Consider the following 19,943-nt stretch of genomic DNA (forward strand, 5'->3'; position numbering starts at 1 on the left):
TACAGATTTGTTATTTCTTAAGATTCTAAACATCAGCAATAAAACCACTAAGGACAGCCTAGAGCAGCTATCTGCTTACCAGGACCATTTTGTCACAATATGACCTTAAATTACATTCCAAGAGATTGACCATTTCTAAGCAACACTAGTTTGCTCTGGTACTCTGACTGCTGGATTGGCAGCAATATAACATAAAATACTTGCACACCAACCACTACTATGGAAAGATGAACAACAATCAGGAAACTAAGATGCTCCAGTCCATAGATTCCCAACCTAGGCTGGGCACCAGAAGGGGGGAGCTTGTTAAAAATAAGACATTTTAGAGCTGCACCCCTGTAGGCACTGACATATTATTAGACTTAGGAGATTTCTGGAATCTACATTTTCAAAAAGCTCCTCAGACAGTTTTTCAGTAACCCACCCTTTGAACTTCACTACTCAGGCTTCTCACAAGTTAAAAAATGAAAAGCATCCATGTTCAATTCTAAAACACAATCTTAGAAATTTAAAAAAATGCTTATTTATATATTCTTACTTAGTGTAATAATAATGAACAAACCCAAACAGAACAAAATATATACCCAGGATGCTAAGAGTCATCAAAGTTCCATTACAAACGGAACAGTGAAGCGAAAATCCCAAGGACATTACTAGAAACAAGCAGGTAGGAATATGTCCTCTGGCTGTAAGAAATCACTAATCTTTTGTAAATTCTAGGGGGGAAATTTTTAACAAAAAACTCTCACTAAACAAACTATAAATGGCAAGTAACACTTTAATTTCATCCTAGCATTACTAAAATTAACATTTCTGGCTGCTCTGCCTGTGGAGTAACCTTCTCTCTGTCCCACTGCTGCTCTAATAAATTCTCTTTTGCTTTAAACTCTAAAAAAAAAAAAAAGAAAGAAAGAAAAAAGAAAAGACAATTAACATTTCTAAGTAAACAATTACCACGTTATTTCATAGAAAGTACACTTCCATATCCCATCATTTTACTTACAACTAAAGCACTAGAATCTCCATTTAGTTGACTATCATCTCGAGATTTCACGTAACGGCGATGGTTTTGATAAAAATTAGATAGTCCGTAATACATAAACACATTGCCCTACAGAAACAGAAAAAGGAAAAATTTTCACATCAAAATATTAAGTGTAAAACTATATCATGCATATATAAAAGCTATTTAGTTTTGGACTTAATTAGTTTACTAGAATTTGTAAAAACTTAAAACAAGTACTGGGGTGAATTCTACCAGTACTTAGCAATCTAAAACAATATAAATTGCAAGTAAGGTTAAAGAAGGTACATTGCAAAAATCTGAGAGTAAACTTTGTAAATACTGTTAAAAACTTTGAAGACGTGCTATTTAAATAAAAAAACAAAAAATACTCCTATTCTGATCTACTTTCAATTTTAAATTTTCTCTAATTCACATTGGGCTTTACCCAACTTGTATCAACTTTCCAAACTTGAATTGGGTCATGATAAATTTCTCCATAGAACACTATACAATATAAGTAATTAGTAAAGTACCCAAGATAATGAGTCAGTCATTCTGTAATAAATAATCCAGAAGAGTATTTTAATGTATCCAGTGGAGACACCTTGGGAAAAAACCAAAAACCAACGTATACTACAATTATTGAGAAGTGCCACAAAGCCAAAGTAAATGACTAAGATTTTTAGAGGTCACAAAAACATGAAGGTATCCTTTCTGGTTGCTATCTGTATCATCCAGAATCTTATCCTCATTTAAAAGAAATTTAAGGGAGAAGGAGCTAAATGGTGATAGAAGGAGAACTAACTTTGGGTGGTAAACACACAACACAATAGTCAGATGATGTATTATAGAACTGTACAGTTGAAATCTGCATAATTTGATTAATCAGTGTCACCCCAATAAATTCAAAAAATTAAAAATAAATAAAAGAAATCAAAGGAAAAAAATTCAGGAAAACAAGGAATTCAATAACATTTCAAATATGCTTTATGTGATTTGCTATTTTCATATACACAAACACTTATAAAGAACTTGATTTTCAAATGTCAAATGTTTGCAAACTTTCTCATTCTATACAAAGAAAAGGTTTACATAAAAACTATCTACTGACTTTAGTTTTGGTTTCAAAATTAAATCAAAGAAACAAAGAATACACTTTTAAAAAGTATCATCTTAACTAAGAAGTACAGTAAATTCAACTTACAAACCTTTTAATGAATTCTGAGACAAAATAACTTAGCTGAAATTCTCAGAAAAGGTTTTAGTGCAATTCAAAGCTTTAGCTTGTGAAAGAAGACAGAGCCCACAAAAGATGAATCGGAAGATGATCATCTCTGCAGAAAAGACATTCTGACACAACTATTTTTAATGGGGGGAAACTAAGGCAGCTTCTAAATCATTCATTACAAGTCTCTTTCATTTCTTTAATTCTGCCTGTTCTGACAAAGACAAAAACAATTTAATGCATTTTTATAATTTGCCCATAACATTAAAAAACTAGAATTTTATGGTATTTTAAATTTGGTATTTCTGCTGAAACAAAGCAAGATAATTAGTCTTCTCCCAAATTTATTTTCTTGCTTTTAAGAAAAAGCATTATTTTCCTTTATTTTAGTGTAGATGCAGAGCATCTACAACCACTAGATGGCAGTCATCTACTAGGGACTACAAAAGTCATCACAAACTTTCAGAAAATTCAAGTGTAGAAAAACCTACAATGTTGGCACATTTTAAAGTAGTTTTGCTCCCTGAAGAATAAAACAATAATTCTGAAGCTCAATTTTCAGGTAAAGAAGAGCACAAACTGGTATTGTCATTCCTATTCTGAAGCTTTATGCCTTTTAGACATAAAAACTCTGTTTCCAAGACTGATTGTGAGTGCAAAAAAAAAAAGCACAGACCTTACTCAGAGATATGGTTCTAACTGCTTATCAAGACATAAAAGATCAATTAGGTTTCACTAAGGGTGTGCATTTATAGTAATGGATCATATCTGACAGGAAAAGAATATTAAATGATGGGTAAATTAGCATTTATTTTTTAAGTAAAACTTTTGTTTTATCATTAGAAGTAAAATAATGTGAATGATAATTTTTTAAATAGTAAGTAATGTCAATATAAACTTGATCAAAACTAATTTGTACAATAAAATTTTCCAGTGAGAAGATAAAATGTTTTAAATTCAGTTTATATGGTACTAAGACAAACTACTTAAATACACGTATTTAATTACCAGACAGCATAATTCAATAGCAAAAAAATAATTTCCTCAAAGTATGAACTCCAATAAATTTAAATGGCTCCTCCACAAAAAGTTAAATTTAATAATTAATTAACTTAAAAAAGTTAGCACAACATCAATATTTGTTAAAGCGTGGCTTTTTAAACAGTTACTCAGGAATACAGACCTCAAATGACTGTTCCAACGTGAAGTTAATGGTACAAACACAAGGCGTCACATTTGGAGACAAACATTTATTGCAGGGACTGGAAGGGTCTATTCCGGTATAATCAATCTGGAAGAGAAAAAATAGAATTAAGCAGTTTCCTATAGAAAGTGGATACACTCTAAAATAACTTGTTTTTAGAAGGAAAAGTGAGTCCAATGAAACAACCCACAGCACCAGAAAGAACAGCTTATAAGGCCATCTGTTTATTTTGACACTGAATAAAATTGAAAAGGCTCACATGTTATTCTACTGGCTCATATTTCCCAGTAAATTCCTCTCTACTTTTTACTAAAAGAAATTCATTTATGCTTCAAAATCATAAATATAACATTCAAACTGTATGATGTATAAAGATTTAAAGAGCTGTAACACTAGAAGACACAGCTGCAGGCACCAGAGCACAAGCCCCCAGAATCCCTCATTGTTGACCCTATACACCACCCCTACATACTGTGAATGTAAATTACTATCTTGTACCCACCAGTGTAAAACAAATATGAGCTTCTCCATTCCACCATTCATCCAGCCTAGAGATTCCCCCACCTTGCCTTGTCCCACCTACTTTCTTAATCTACCACCAATGGATTTCATGTGACCTTCCTTACATTTTTTTATTCTAAATGCAGAAAAGAAACTACAAAACTGCCGTTCTCCTGAGCATTTTCTCAATCAGTTGAGATTTTGCTCCTCGGCATGTCCTCATATAAACTCTTATAAAACTTTTCTATTGGCTGGGCATTCTTTCATTTCCATAATTGAAAACCAGACTAATTAATACAGAGATCTGTAAAATCAGTTACTGCTCTTAAACCTTCTAGTCTTAAGTACTTTTCAGTAATTTCAGCTTTTGCGAATCTAAGGAAAAAAAAAACTATTAGGTTTCTCAAGGGCTGCCATGTTTCAAAAAATGTTTTTAATAATTATTTTATTGTTGTTCAATTATAGTTGTCTCATTTTCCCCCAACCACTCCCCCAACCCCAGCCAAACCTCCTTCCCTCCCTTGCTTCCATCCTCCCCTTGGTTTTCTCCATGTGTCCTTGATAGTAGTTCCTGATAACCCTTCCCTTCATTATCCCCTCCTACCTCCCCTCTGGTTACTGTCAAATTGTTCTCAATTTCTATGTCTCTGGTAATATTTTGCTTGCTTCTTTTTTTTGTTGTTGATTATGTTCCAGTTTAAGGTGAGATTGTATGGTATTTGTCCCTCACTGCCTGGCTTATTTCACTTAGCATAATACTTTTCAGTTCCACCCATTCTGTCACAAAGGGTAAGAGCTCCTTCTTTCTCTCTGCTGTGTAGTATTCCATTGTGTACATGTACCATAGTTTTTTGATCCACTCATTTATCGATGGGCACTTAGGTTGCTTCCAGCACTTCCCTATTGTAAATTGTGCTATGAACACTGGGGTACACAGGTTGTTTTGTGTTGGTGTTTCAGGGTTCTTGGGATATAATCTCAGCAGTGGAATTGCTGGGTCAAAAGGCAGTTCCATTTTTAGTTTTCTGAGGAAATTCCACTGTTTTCCACAGTGGCTGTACCAGTCTGCATTCCCACCACCAGTGCAGTCAGGTTCCTTTTTCTCCACATCCTCACCAGCACTTGTTTGTTGATTTGTTTATGATGGCCATTCTGACTGGTGTAAAGAGGTATCTCACTATGTTTTTAATATACATCTCTCTGATAGCTAGTGATGCTGAACATCTTTTCATATGACTCTGGATCCTCTGTGTGTCATCCTTGGAGAAGTGACTGTTCAAGTCCTCTGCCCATTTTTTAATTGGGTTGCTTGTCTTAGAGTGAAGTCATGTGAGTTCTTTGTATATTTTGGAGATCAAAATATACAAAGAAGTATCATTGTCTGAGGTATCATTGGCAAATATGTTTTCCTATATAGTTGGTTCTCTTTTCATTTTAATGCTGTTTTCTTTGGCCATGCAGAAGCTTTTTAATTTGATGAGGTCCCATTTGTTTATTCTTTCCTTTATTTCCCTTGCTCTAGGGGACATATCAGTGAAGATGTTGCTGCATGGAATGTCTGAGATTTTCCTGCTGATGTTTTCTTTTCCTCTAGGACCTTTATGGTGTCACAACTTATATTTAAGTATTTTATCCAACTGGAATTCATTTTTGTGAATGGTGTAAGTTGGTGATTGAGTTTCATTTTTTTTGCATGTAGCTATCCAGATATACCAACACCATTCGGGAATTACATTTTATGCTTCTTCCCCCTTTGTCAAATATTAATTAACCATAGAGACTTGGATTTATTTTGGGGCTCTCTATTCTGTTCCATTGATCTACGTGTCTGTTCTTATGCCAGTACCAGGCTGTTTTGATTACAGTGACCTTGTAATACAGTATGATGTCAGATACTGTGATCCCTCCTACTTTGTTCCTCTTTCTCAAAATTGCTGCAGCTATTCGGGGTCATTTATGGTTCCATATACATTTTTGAAATGTTTGTTCTATATCTGTGAAATAGGTCATCAGCACTTTAAAAGGGATTGCATTGAATCTATAGAGTGCTTTGGGTAGTATGGACATTTTGATGATGTTAATTTTTCCAATCCATAAGCATGGTACATGCTTCCATTTGTTTGTATCTTAATTTCTTTCTTCAATGTTGTATAGTTTTCTGAATACAGGTCTTTTATCTCCTTGGTTAGGTTTACTCCTAGGTACTTTCTTTTTCTTGTTGCTATACCAATGGGATTTTTTTCCCGATTTCTGTTTCTGACATTTCATTGTTGGTATACAACAATGAAAAATTATTGTATACAATAATAAAAAGTACCTTTGATTTTTGAATACTGACTTTGTCTTCTGCTGTTTTGCCAAATTCACTCATTAGGTAGTTTCTTGGTGTCATCTATGGGGTTTTCTATGTATACTATCATGTCATCTGCAAACAATGACAGTTTTGCTTCCTCCTTTCCAGCTGATTGCTGTGGCTAGGACTTCCAATACTATGCTGAATAGGAGTGGTGAAAGAGGGCATCTCAAGGGCTGCCATATTTTAAAAACCTTTTATTATATAATAAAGAATTTGCCTTGTCTTTGTCCTGGGTTCTAGGCACAGATTCTCTAAAACTCTTGTAATTACTCAGTGATAGTATATTTGTTTTTTGTAAGTCTGTAGCTTGATTCAAGCTAGAGTTTCCTCTAACAGGTTCAGCATCAGGGCTTGTCACAAAAAAAGACTAGATGTCAATAGGGACTTTGGCCCAGTCCAAGCCCTGGGGAGAGAGGGAAGGTTGGAAATGTAGTCCAATCCTGTGGCCAGTGCTTCATCAATCATGCATATGTCATGAAATTCCAATATACACTCCAGACACAAAAGCACAGGGGTGCTTCCTAGTTGGTTAATCTACTGACATGCCAGGAGAGTGATGTGCCCTGTTTTCAACAGGGAAAGGACACGAGGTTCTCCATTTTTAGGACCCTTCCAGACCTGCCCTATATTTCTTCTCATTTAGCTGGTCCCAATTTATATTTTTGTAGTAAACTTAATCATAAGTATAGCATTTTCCTGAGTTATGTGAGTCACTGTATCAAATTATTAAACTTGACAGGGGTCACAGGAATTTTATAGCCATTTGGTCAGAAGTGTAGGTGGCCTGAAGACCTCTGAACTTGCATTTGAAATGAGAGTAGTCTTGTGAAGGGGGTATTAGGAACCCCCCAGATTTGTAAGCTAATTGGCCAGAAGTGTGAATAGTCCAGAGTCCTGACTTGCAGCTGATGTCTGAAGTAGGGGCAGTGTTACTGGGGACCACCCCTTACCTATGGAATCTGATGATAACTCAGGATGATTAGTGTCAGAACTGAACTGTACCAGTTCCTATAACATGACCTACCCAGATAGCTAAAAGGACAGCCTTTGTTTCCATTACAAAAATATTTTTAAAAGATTTTATTTTTTTAGAGCAGTTTTAGGTTCACAGCAAAACTGAGTGGAAAGCACATAATTCTCAGACACTCCCCGCCTCTACACCAATTACCAACATCCTCCACCAGAGTGGCACATTTTGAACAATTAATGACCCTACACTGACACAGCACAATCACCCAAAGGCCGCAGCTTACATTAAGATTCACTCTTTTACAATAAATTTTTATTTACTTATTTATTTTCAGGCAGAGGGGAAGCGATGTATGAGAGAAGCATCGATCAGTTGCCTCTGCGTGCCCTCAGCTGGAGACCTGGCCTGCAGTCAGGCGTGTGCCCTGACTTACACTGGCAGCTTTTCAGTCCACAGGCCAGCACTCAATCCACTGTGCCACACGAGCCAGGGCCATTAAGAGTCATTCTTGATGTTCTATGTTCAATGGATTTTGACAAATTTATAATGACAGATATATACCATCATAGTATCATACAATAGTTTTATTGCCTTAAAAATCCTCTGTACTGCCCTGGCTGGTGTGGCTCAGTGAACTGAGTGCCAGCCTGCAAACCAAAGGGTCGCTGGTTCGATTCCCAGTCAGGGCACATGCCTGGGTTGCAGGCCAGGCCTCCAGCTGGGGACATACAAGAGGCAACCACACATTGATCTCTCTCTCTCCCCTATACCCTTCCCCTCTCTCAAAAAACTAACAAATAAAATATTAAAATAAAAAAATCCTCTGTACTCTGCCTATTCAACCCACCCTCTCCGTTAATCTTGAGAACACTAATGTTTTTTACTATTTGCATAGCTTTGCCTTTTCCAGAATGTCATATAGTTGGAATTATACAGTATATCACTTTTTTGGATTCACCTTTCACTAAGTATACGCATTTAAGGTTCCTCCATATCTTTTCATGGTTTAATAGCACATCACTTTTTCATCTGGAGGTAGCAGATTATTTATCCCTTCACCTACTGACGCACATTGTGAAAATTTGTAACAGAAACTTCATTGAAAACAGAGCCAGAAGAGAGAACTCTGACTCATTACTGACCCCAAGAGGAAGAGACAAAGTTAGAAGGCAGCCATCTGCAAGGCAAGGAAGAGGGTCCTCACCAGGAAGTGAATCAGTCAGCACCTTGATCTTGGATTCCCCAGCCTTCAAGACTGTGAGAAATAAGTGCCTGTTCTAGTCTGTGATGTATATCTAAAGCAGCCGAAGCTAAGGCAAATTTTGGTAACAAAAAGTGGGGTGCTGCTGTAAAAAATACCTAAAAAAACAGAAGTGTCTTTGGAACTGGGTGACAAGCAGAAACTGGAGGACTTTGAGATGATGCTAGGAATACAGACATTAATTCTCATTCTGGTGAGACCTCAGAAAGAAATGAGAGTTAGAAAGAAAGCAACCACCTTCTTAGAGAATATACAATCATGGACAGAATATTAGTAGAAAGAGATGGTAAAGGCCATTCTGGTAAGGTTTCAGATGGAAATGAGGAACATGTAGACAGTGAAAGAAAATAATCCTTGTTATAAAGTGGTAAAAAAAAAAAACACACAGAGACTGTGTTTTAATGTTCTGTGGAAGATAGAACTTGTGAGGGGCAAAACTGAATATTTCTAAGTGAAGTATGGAAGAAGTGACTTGGTTTCACCTGTCTACTTATAGTAAAAAGCAAGAAGAGAGAAGTGAATGGAGGTGGAATAATGTTAAGCAAAAACAGAACAAAGATTTGGAAAATATTCAAGTCTATTCATACTGCAAAACATTAGAAAGCTTATTTGGTAGAGAAACCTTATTTGGGAGGCTACAGCTGAGCAACCATTTGATTAAAAAATTAGTGTGACTACATGGTAGTGGGGGAAAAGATTAAATCAAAAGATAAATAATTAAATAACCCCCACCCCAAAATTAGTGTGACTGTAAACCATGGACCTAATTACCCATTGCAGCAGAATAGCAATAGCTGGTACTAGGCTAGAACCAAGGATCTCTGACTCCAAGCCCAATGTTCTATTACTACACTGCTGTTTCCCAAGAATAGTGAGTCCCCTTTGCCTTCTAGAAGACTTTCTTTATCAAAGACAGCACATAAAAATAACTACTATAAATGCTAAGTACCAAACTTAACGGTAATGAAGACAGTAAGTACTAGACAGATTAGTACATTCTTATTGAAAAGAGGATCTGAACTAAGCCATTAAAAAGACAGAAAAAAGATAGAAGAAGAAAAAGGGGGCACATGAAGAAGCAAGAAGATAGAGAGCACAGGTACCATTAAGGAGAGTAAGCACATTAACTTTGGATTTGTAGAATGTTTTCTTGAGACAAGGCTAAGAAAGTAAACTGGAGCCATGTGATACACACTGTGTTTTATACTGTGTACAGTTTATTGAATGTTCATCATGTGCCAGATTATTGTAATGCACTTAATACATATCATCTTATTTAAAAATATACTAGTCCTGCAAAGTTCATTTTTATTTTCCTCATTGTAAGCTACGAAACTGCCATTTAGGATGGTTTAGCAATTTTCCCCAAATCATTCAGCTAATAATTATAAGCAAGAATTTGAACCCAACTCTACTTTTCTCAAAAATCTACACTCTTCCTCCCATACCATGTTTTCTCACACAATGGACAGAGCATCCTTTCTGATGTGTAAACTAAAGACTTTCACATTATAAGAATGAAGAAAAATCTCTGTGCAATTACGGTGATTTGTTTTGGTGGTACTGAGCTGCCCAGCATCAAAATTCTCTTCGACCCAGCAATTCCACTGCTGAGATTATATCCCAAGAACCCTGAAACACCAACACAAAAAAATCTATGCACCCCAGTGTTCATAGCAGCACAATTTACAATAGGGAAGTGCTGGAAGCAACCTAAGTGCCCATCAGTAAATGAGTGGATCAAAAAACGATGGTACATGTACACAATGGAATATTACACAGCAGAGAGAAAGAAGGAGCTCCTACCCTTTGTGACAGAATGGGTGGAACTGAAAAGTATTATGCTAAGTGAAATAAGCCAGGCAGTGAGGGACAAATACCGTATGATCTCACCTTTAACTGGAACATAATCAACAACAAAAAAGAAGCAAGCAAAATATTACCAGAGACATAGAAATTGAGAACAATTTGACAGTAACCAGAGGGGAGGTAGGAGGGGATAATGAGGGGAAGGGTTATCAGGAACTACTATAAAGGACACATGGAGAAAACCAAGGGGAGGATGGAAGCAAGGGAGGGAAGGAGGTTTGGCTGGGGTTGGGGGAGTGGTTGGGAGAGTGACTGGGGGAAAATGCAGACAACTGTAATTGAACAACAATAAAATAAATTTAAAAAAATAAAATATTTATTTTATCATTTAAAAAAACCTCTATTCTAAATAATGTGGAATTCTCCATTTTGAGAGTTTTGGAGGGAGGCAGAGCTCCATCTCCCACTTCAGAAGCCAAAGGGATAAATGAGTCCTTCCTCTCCCTAAATTCAGGCAGCCAGTACAAAAGCATAAAATCTCTATCAACTTAATTAAATCTAGATGACTGAATCTCCATCTAAATCACTGTCCCTTGGGAGACAAACAAGTGAGTGTGATCAGATTAGCAGCCACAGCAGTAGCTACCAGGGAGAACTCAGTAACAGCTGTAGCTTGTAACCCACTGTTCCTGCTTCCCAACATCCTTTTCTTCCCACCTGTCTCCGAATATGCTTGTCTAGACTTCCTATCCATTTTGTGTGGGAGCTACTCAATCTCCCCCTAGAAAATTCCCTCCCTGTGTAAGGTATCCAGAGTTGGTTACTGCGGATGACAACAAAGTCTCTGAAAGCTAAGTACCCCTGAGTGTTAAAAAAGACACCCTGACGAAGCTGGAGAGATTTCTCAGGAGACTAACAAAATCAAATATTTACGTAATAGATTTTAAAAGAGTCTAGGAAATTGAACTTTCACATCTTCCTAAATGCCCCATCATGAAGTAATTATTCATTAATTTACTATTGTAGAGGAAAAGTATGTGTTTTCCCCTGTCCTCCTAGGTTCTTTTGGCTAGTCTAATAATTAAATAAACATGAGACAGATCAAAGAGAAAATAACCAAATTTAATATATACCCACACACATGAATCCTACAAACATGAGAGAGTCAGATACCCCCCATACACAAGAGGTTCGGGGACAAGAGGGAAAATGAGGTATATATGACCTTCTGGGGTAAAGAACACCTTGGAACTTCAGAGAGAAGGAAGGTCACTAAAGACCAGTAAGAGCAGATGTTCAATAAGTACAAGTTTGCTCTGCCACATAGATAGGTCACAACGTTATTTCTACTTATAACTCTTATTATGGATATGGCCCCTAATTTAAATTCTCTAAGACAGAGGTAAAAGTTTCTCATAAGCCTGCAGGGTCTTGATTGCATTCAGCTCAAAATAATCCACATGCCCAAGTGGCACATTCTGGGGAGGCCTGTGCTGAACTACAATATTTACTGAGTGCCTGTACGGTCCAGGTAACAGGGACTCGGCCCAGTATCTGACCCCATGAAGTTCAGTGTCTAATATAGAAAACAGTCCTTGCTGCTGCTGGTGTGGCTTAGTTGGCTGGAACATTGTTCTGTAGACTGAAAGATCACAGGTTCGATTCCCAGTCAGAACAAGTACAAGAAGTTGAGGATCCCAAGTTGAGGGTTCAATCCTCAGTGAAAGCAAGTACAAGAAGGCAACCAATCAATGTTTCCTTCTCACATCAATGATTCTTTTTCTTTCTCTCACTTTTTCTCTCTGCACTACCCCTTGGGTGAGGGTAAAAAAAAGTCATTAAAATGGAAAGGCTGTTTTGATAAAACAGGTCCTATGAAAACATCAAACCTAATAAAGTATCCAGCAAACTCCTCCTCCAGGGCTGATGAGGGGATGTTATCCACAGGGAGATGGCACCAAAAGGGACTATATCGCTAATTCAGGGCTTCGTACATGTACGAACCCAAAAGATAAATGAACTTTGTACTTCAAATAAAGCTCTGAGTTAGCGATAAAGACCTGAGAACCAATCGGGGGTTCTCCAGTGAAGGTGTCTAATTGTTCTACAGTTCCCGTTTATAAGACAATCAGCAATTAGTAATAAGCAAAGTTCAGATCTCAGGAAACAGAAAAGAATTAGATTGCTGAGTGGAAACTAAAGAAGTAGGTTTTATAACTCTGAAACACTATAGGCTAGACCAGTGTAACTTCGGAGCCCAGGTGACAAAATGCACATAGAGAGCCATCTTGAGAGGGCTACTCCAACACTAGTCTAGAATTCTTAGTTATGGCAGCACTGAAAGCTTCAGGAGATGATACCTTAGCAAGGATACTGGTATGGGCATGAGGTACACCAATACCAGTAGCAACGAGGAAGCTCATTCAGCTGACATTAGGTAGGACAGGCATCAGCTGGGGGATAGAAAGGGCACGACATTACCTCTGCTCCAGGTGACTACAGCAGATACTTCAGTTTTATAAATCATACTAGTGCCACTGGTGTGATACCGCAGCAGCAAATTTCTCTGCTGTGTCACTGAGAGATCCTAAGCAAAAAGGAGAAGCCTATCAAGGCTAGCAGTTGTCCACATTCTTGCCTCAGAGGAAGTAATGCAAGTTACGTTGCTTCCTACCCAAGGCTCAAAAATGAGGGATGTCACTGAGCCTTCCACAGAGGTTACTATGACTGTAAGCTAAGTCATCTGTATAACTCAGGCTCTCATAGGAAGAAAGATGAGTACGGACTGTGAGGGTGAGACAAGATGTAAAAGGGGCACAATAAGGCAGCAGGGTATCCTGCACGAACACCACTTTGGAAAGTATTTTAACTGCTTCCTTCTCATTAAACAGGTAAGACATTAATGTAGAAAAATTCCCCTCGAAAATGCTCATCTATCTAGAGGTGGTGGAGGAAATAAACACCCATATTTAAATTATTTAGAGACTCCTAAAAGTTAGTAGTTGAATGAATTTCTAAAAATTCAGTCACTCTAGGTTATTTTTGAAGAATAGTTTTAAAAAATCAACAGCTAAGTTCTAAATTTATAGCTACAGAACAAGTCAATAAAATTCTATAGGCCATGTGAAATCTGCTGTATGTTTCTGTAACTTAGAGAGTCTGAATGAGAACCACAGACAAGGTTTTTACTTCTAATTCTATTAGTAAGCTTCAATCTCACACTTGTAAATGAAAAATGAATAAATTAGGTAATATACAAATGTGAACTATCTTTAAAGAAAGGACAGCAATAGCAAAGCTAGGTATTATTTCCCAAATGTCTACTCCATGCCAGAACTGTTCTTAATCTATTACAGAAAGGAAATTGAGATTCAGAGGTTAAATGACTGCCCAAAACCAAACACCCGGTATGTGAGTATATCTGCTTCCTAGAGCTACCGCAGCACACTACCACAAACTGTGTGTCTTAGGACAAGAGAAATTTATTCTCTCATGGCTGGTGGCTAGAACTGTGAATTCAAGGTGTCATCATAACTACACTCCCTCTGAGATTCTTGGTATGTATGATACCTTGCCTCTTCCTAGTTTCTGGCAGGGTCCGGCATTCCTCCACTTACAACTGCCTCACCCTGCCTCTGCCTCCATTGTCTCTGTCTTCAGGTCACCTTCCTTTTGTGCTTGTATCTTCTTATAAAAACACCAATCATAGTTCTGGTCAAGATGGAGGCATGAGTAGAAACCTTTCACTTCCTCTCACAACCAAAAGGAGAATAACACCTGATCTAAAATCAGTAAACAACCAGAAGTAACAGAGAATCAAACTGCATGGAACTCCAACAACCAAGGAATTAAAAAAAAATCAACCAGAACAACCAGACAAGTAAGGCGAACAAGTAAGGCGAACAAGTAAGGCGGACCCACAGGGCAGGCGACTCAGAAAAACTGCAATGAGGTAGCTGAGGAGCAGGGCTGACTGCCAAGCTCCAGGGGGCCTGCAAGGGAGGGACTCACTTAAGGGGAAAACTGAGACTCAGAGCTGACTGTGGGCTTTGGCTGCGGTTGCCATGGTAGGAGATACTTCCAGTCTGACACAAGAGTCTGTTGGAAAGTGTTCTAGAGACAAGCAGGTGAGCTGCACTGTTCCCCCTCTGACCCCTCCCACACAGGCAGTGTAGCAAGGAGGGTTGCCCTGCCTTAGGGTGAATACCTAAGGCCCCGCCCCTTACAACTTATCGGATGTGCCAAGTCAATGAAATAGGGCCCAAATGAAAGAACACAGCAAAACCTAAGAACTAAGCGATGAGGACACTGCTAACCTATCTGATGGAGAATTGAAAGCCCTGGTAATCAAAATGCTCATAGAATTAATTGAGCTTGGTCAAAAAATGAAAGAACAAATGAAAGATACCTAAAATGACATAAATCGAAATATTCAGGGAACTAACAGTGACAAGAAGGAAATCAGGACTCAAAGCAACAATTTGGAACAAAAGGGAGAAATAAACATTCAACTGGATCAGAACAGAGAAACAATCCAAAAAAATGAAGAGAGGCTGAGGACTCTCTGGGACAACCTGAAATGTTCCAATATCTGAATTATAGGGGTGCCAGAAGAAGAGCAACAGCAAGAAATTGAAAACATGTTTGAACAATTAATGAAGAAAAACATCCCCAATCTGGCAAAGGAAATAGACTTCCAGGAAACCCAGAGAATCCCAAAGCAGCTGGACCCAAAGAGGAACATACCAAGGCACATCATCATAAGTTACCGATGATTAAAGACAAAGAGAAAATCCTAAGGGCAACAAAAGGAGACAGTTACCTACAAAGGAGTTCCCGTAAGGCTATCAGCTGATTTCTCAAAAGAAAACCTTACAGGCTGGAAAGTAGTATTTAAAGACATGAAAGGCAAGAACCAACATTCAAGATTACTCTATCCAGCAAAGCCTTCATTTAGAATGGAAGGGCAGATAAAGTGCTTCTCAGGTTAAGGTCAAGTTAAAGGAGTTCATCATCACAAAGCCCTTACTATATGAAACATTAAAGGGACTTAACTAAGAAAAAAGATAAAAAATATGAACAATAACAACAAACTCATAACTATCAACAAATGAACCTAAAAGAAGAACGAAGACAAAAATTAAGAAAACAGCCAGAACAGGGGCAGAATCAGAGAAATGGACATTACACAGAGGGAGTTCACTGGGGAGGGGGAAGGGGGAGGAATGGGGGGGAAAGATACAGGGAAGAAGAAGCATAATTAGTAGGCATAAAATAGATAGGGAAAGGTAAAAATGGTATAGGAAACAGAGAACTCAAAGAACTTACAAGTATGACACATGGACATGAACTAAGGGGGGGAATGCTGGAGGGTTGGGAGGGCAGGGTGGAGGGGGAATAAAGGAGGAAAAATTGGGAAAACTGTAATAGCATAATCAATAAAAAATACTTAAAAAAAACATCAGTCACAGTGGACAGTAGCCTACCCGAATGACCTTAACTTGATTACATCTGCAATGACTGTATTTCCAAAAAAGTCACATTCACAGGTACTAGGATTTAGGATTTCAATGTATCTTTTGGGGGACACAATTCAATCCATAACAGTGACAGAATCATATCTGTCTGGCCCCAAAGTTGCTCTTCTTTCCATTTCATGGTACTAATCCTTCCCGTGATCTTGAATATACATACTATTCAATTATTTAGAAATATGGAAATCAATTTAAAAGACAATATATTTTAAAATAAAATTAGCACCAATAGTTGATATGCTGATGTTTTAAACAGTACCACTAAATGTTCATATTTTTCATCTAAAATATATATTAAAACAACTTTGTCATTAAGTAGATATTATCCCAGGACCATCTTAACCTTTAGGGTTTGCAATAAAATTTTATAATACAAATTTTCATAAAGTTTTTATATATGCCATTTAACTCATTTCTACACACACACACAATTCCAACATCAAGGTTTAGTTTACCCCTTAAAAGTCGTATTAAGATATCAAGTTATAAAAACTTCCTAGTGCTGGCCAGGTGGCTCACTTGGTTGGAGCATTGTCCTGTATACCAACAAGTTGCAAGCTCCATCCCATCAAGGCATGCGCCTAGGTTACAGGTTCAATCCTGGTTGGGGCATGGTGGGGGCACCTGCAGAAGGCAACCAACTGGTGTTTCTCTTTCTCTCTCTTGCTCTTTCTCCCTCTCTCCCAATAAACACATCATTCAGTGAGGCTTAAAAATAAAAATAAAAATAAAATTAATTAAATAAAATAAAAATTGCCTAGACCAGACCTGATGAAAAGGGCATTGCTAATTATGCTACATTCTAGATGACAAGGTGGCTCACAAGAATATATAAGGAATTAAAATGAATCAAGCAGGGTTTTCTACTGTGAGGCAACAGACAGTGTTTCCTATTTTAAAATACTGGTTTTGTTTTTTTTATTTTTATTTTATTGATTATGCCATTACAGTTGTTCTATTTCCCCCCTTCACTCCCCTCCACCCTGCACCCCCCACCCCTACTATTCACTCCCTTTAGTTTATGACCAAAAAATACTGGTTTTGGATAGTCGTACAAGTGACATTCAAATATTAGTGTGTTTTACCTTTGTCTCTGTTGCTACTTTCTGACAATAGCCTCATGTGGCCTTATGTCATGTGACATCCACTATACTCCTCGTGCTCCCTGAATTGTCACTGGCTTTACCCCTACCCCTAGTCTGATTTTTGTATTCCTAGGTACATTCACTCGGTTGTGTTTCTTCCTTTCCAATTCAAACTCTCATGATTTCTGTTTGAAATCAGTGATCTCAATGGTGAAATCATGCATGGCTTAATTTTCAAAACATACATAACATACATGATTTGTTCATCTTTTTTGGTTACGCTTTACTAAAATCAGTAATGATGGTTCTTTGAATTCCTTAATCTTACACCGAACTGTGGTCTTTTGAAACCTGTAAATGGTACCACCATTCTCCCAAGCATGCAAGCTCAAAATCCTGACACCACTTGGCAGTCCCCAAGTTCTGCCAAGTCTTCTTTAACAATATATTTAGCATCTTTGAATTTGGCTTTCATTGCTTCCACTACAAGTACAACTTAGAGACCTCATGCCAGTTTTTTAAAAGGAAGAAGAAAAGGTACATTATATTTCTTTTAAAAATCAAGTAAAAATAAATATGGGAATGCATTCTTTGTACCACAAAAGACCTTACAGACAAGAGGAACAAAAAGTCCTATTAGTCACGCTCGCTGATGTGGCTCAGTGGATTGAGCAGCAGGCTGTGAATGGTGGGGGGTGGGCAGAGGTGGGTTTCACTATCGCTGGTTCTGCTCCAGGTCAAGACACATGCCTGGGTTGTGGGTCTGTGGGCCATCATAGGGGATGTATGAAAGGCAACCACTCTATGTATCTCCCACACATCGATGTTCCTCTCCCTCTCTTTCTCCCTCCCTTTCCCTCTAACAGGAAATAAATAAAACCTTTTAAAAAATCTACATTGAAAATTAAAAAATAAAATAACATTATAAAGCATTCTTCAACCATTCCTATTCCCCTTCCTTTAGTATTCTTCACAGCACTTTTCATCTAACATACAGTGGGTCAGGGAGTTAAAGGGATATGGGAATGGATATTATCAATAAGTGGGGACATCTTTCTTTTCAAACAGATTGTGTGGGGAAAAAGAACAGCGACTAGCCCCTGGAGGAAATAAAACAAGATGGTCAGAGTGTTAGGATCTGAATCCCAGCTGTGTTACTAAGCAAATTACTTAATCTCACATTAAATATCCCCCCAAAAAAAACAAAATGGAGAGAATAAGAACATTACTCTTATAAGTGTCACTATATCAAATGACATATGTAAAATTCTTAGCGAACTAAACACTCAAATAATATTGATCATTATTAAATTTTTATTATTAAATAGAATCAAAATAGGACATTATCAAGCCCTGGCTGGTGTAGCTCAGTGGATTGAGCACAGGCCACCGAACCAGACAATCGCAGTTCGATTCCCAGTCAGGGCACATGCCTGGGTTGCACGCCTGGTTCCCTGCAGGCCAGTTCCCAGCAGGGGACGCACGAAAGACAACCATACATCGATGTTTCTCTCCCTCTCTCCTTCCCTTCCCCTCTAAAGACAAATAAATAAAATCTTTTAAAAAAATAGAACACTATCATTTTTTTAAAGAAAGAAACTGGAACACATTTATATTCTGAACAAAGAAAGAAAAAAGGCAGGCTGAAAAAATTGAGAGAATATTCCTTCTCTAATTTTTTAAAAACTTTATCATCAAAGCCCTATACCTGATTTGCTTTTCATACACAAAACAACACATAATGGTTTTTACCATGAAATCAAGTTCAACTCAATATTATAATCATTACAATCAATCATTATAAAAATATAATCATTATTCAATGTCTAAACTACTAGACTCTGACATCCAAATGACTCAGCTCCCATCCAGCCAACCTGACACTTAACACCAAATAAATCTTCCTATATATAGCCCGGTGTTGCAGAGACAGTCAGCCCCTCACCCCAATTTCTGTGCCACCCTTCTCCCACAGTATATAACTCTCAACCACTAGCTGAAAACCTTGTTATCAGAACGAAGACCACATTCCTCATCCTCCCTTACAGCCAGTGTGGCCTGTTATTAAGTGGAGGCAGTATGTGACAGCTTCCAAGAACCTCCTTTAAAAGGCTTTTATTCATTTGTTCTTCATCCCTTCTTCCACACATCCCTTCTTTCCAGGTGGTAACCTGGAAAAAGCTGTGACAATCAGAACTCTACCTTCCGTTCCGGACTGTGAGCACGGAGCCAAGCCTATGAAGGATAGAGCAATAAACTAGACAGAGTGTGGATTCAGTAAACAGAGCCTCCATACTAGCCAGGGACTGCATTTCTAAGAGATTTCACAGAAGAATGAAAACCTTACTCACTGCCAGACCCAATCCTAACTTATACAATATCATGTCAATCACATTACTTTTCCAGTGTAATATATTCACTATCAAATACAAGTCTATCCACCATCTAGCACCAGGTGATTTGCCTTTGCTCCCATTTTTTCTACATACCTTTTGATTGCCTGCCACTCTATCTCTGTGCATATGAACCTTTCTTGAAATGTTCTTTAGTACTGCTATTTACCGATTTAAGTTCCAGCTCCAAGCCCACTTCCACCACAAAGTTTTCCATGATCATTAGAGAGATGCGATCTTGTCTTCCTTTGAACTTCTAAGACCTTTTCTCTTTTCTGTATGTGCCAGTCACCTAGCAATGCTTAGTTTTTATGTGTCTGATTCATCTCCCTCAAAAGATTCCAGGCTGCTTAAGAAAAGCTCTCTGCTTCAGAAAAAAAGGAGACCCTGTCTATGGTCCACTATGCCCACAACAGGACTTTGCATATAGAAAATGTCCAATGTTGATTAAAACTCCTGATAAATTCAAATCAGTCTGAGTCTTTACCATCAAAAAACTACAATATCCTTCATCAGCTAAAATTCAAGGGCAGTCTGACCTGATTGATATCTAGGTTGCAAAGAAATCTGTTGGGCATAAAAACAAAGTTTTACTTTCC

The 19,943-nt window shown here is 37.7% G+C and overlaps 1 protein-coding gene across 1 annotated transcript in view; it reads right to left on the minus strand.

The window, feature by feature from the left end:
• TMEM30A (transmembrane protein 30A) overlaps positions 1-19,943 on the minus strand; it is a 37,765-nt gene that overhangs the window by 10,523 nt on the left and 7,299 nt on the right. The window contains 2 exon segments of the mRNA XM_053664110.1: positions 1,004-1,111; positions 3,415-3,522. Coding sequence (XP_053520085.1) covers positions 1,004-1,111; positions 3,415-3,522 — 216 coding nt within the window.

Source organism: Artibeus jamaicensis, unplaced genomic scaffold (assembly GCF_021234435.1).
Source record: "Artibeus jamaicensis isolate MK-2021 breed Jamaican fruit bat unplaced genomic scaffold, CSHL_Jam_final contig_1127, whole genome shotgun sequence".
Taxonomy (NCBI): Eukaryota; Metazoa; Chordata; class Mammalia; order Chiroptera; family Phyllostomidae; genus Artibeus; species Artibeus jamaicensis.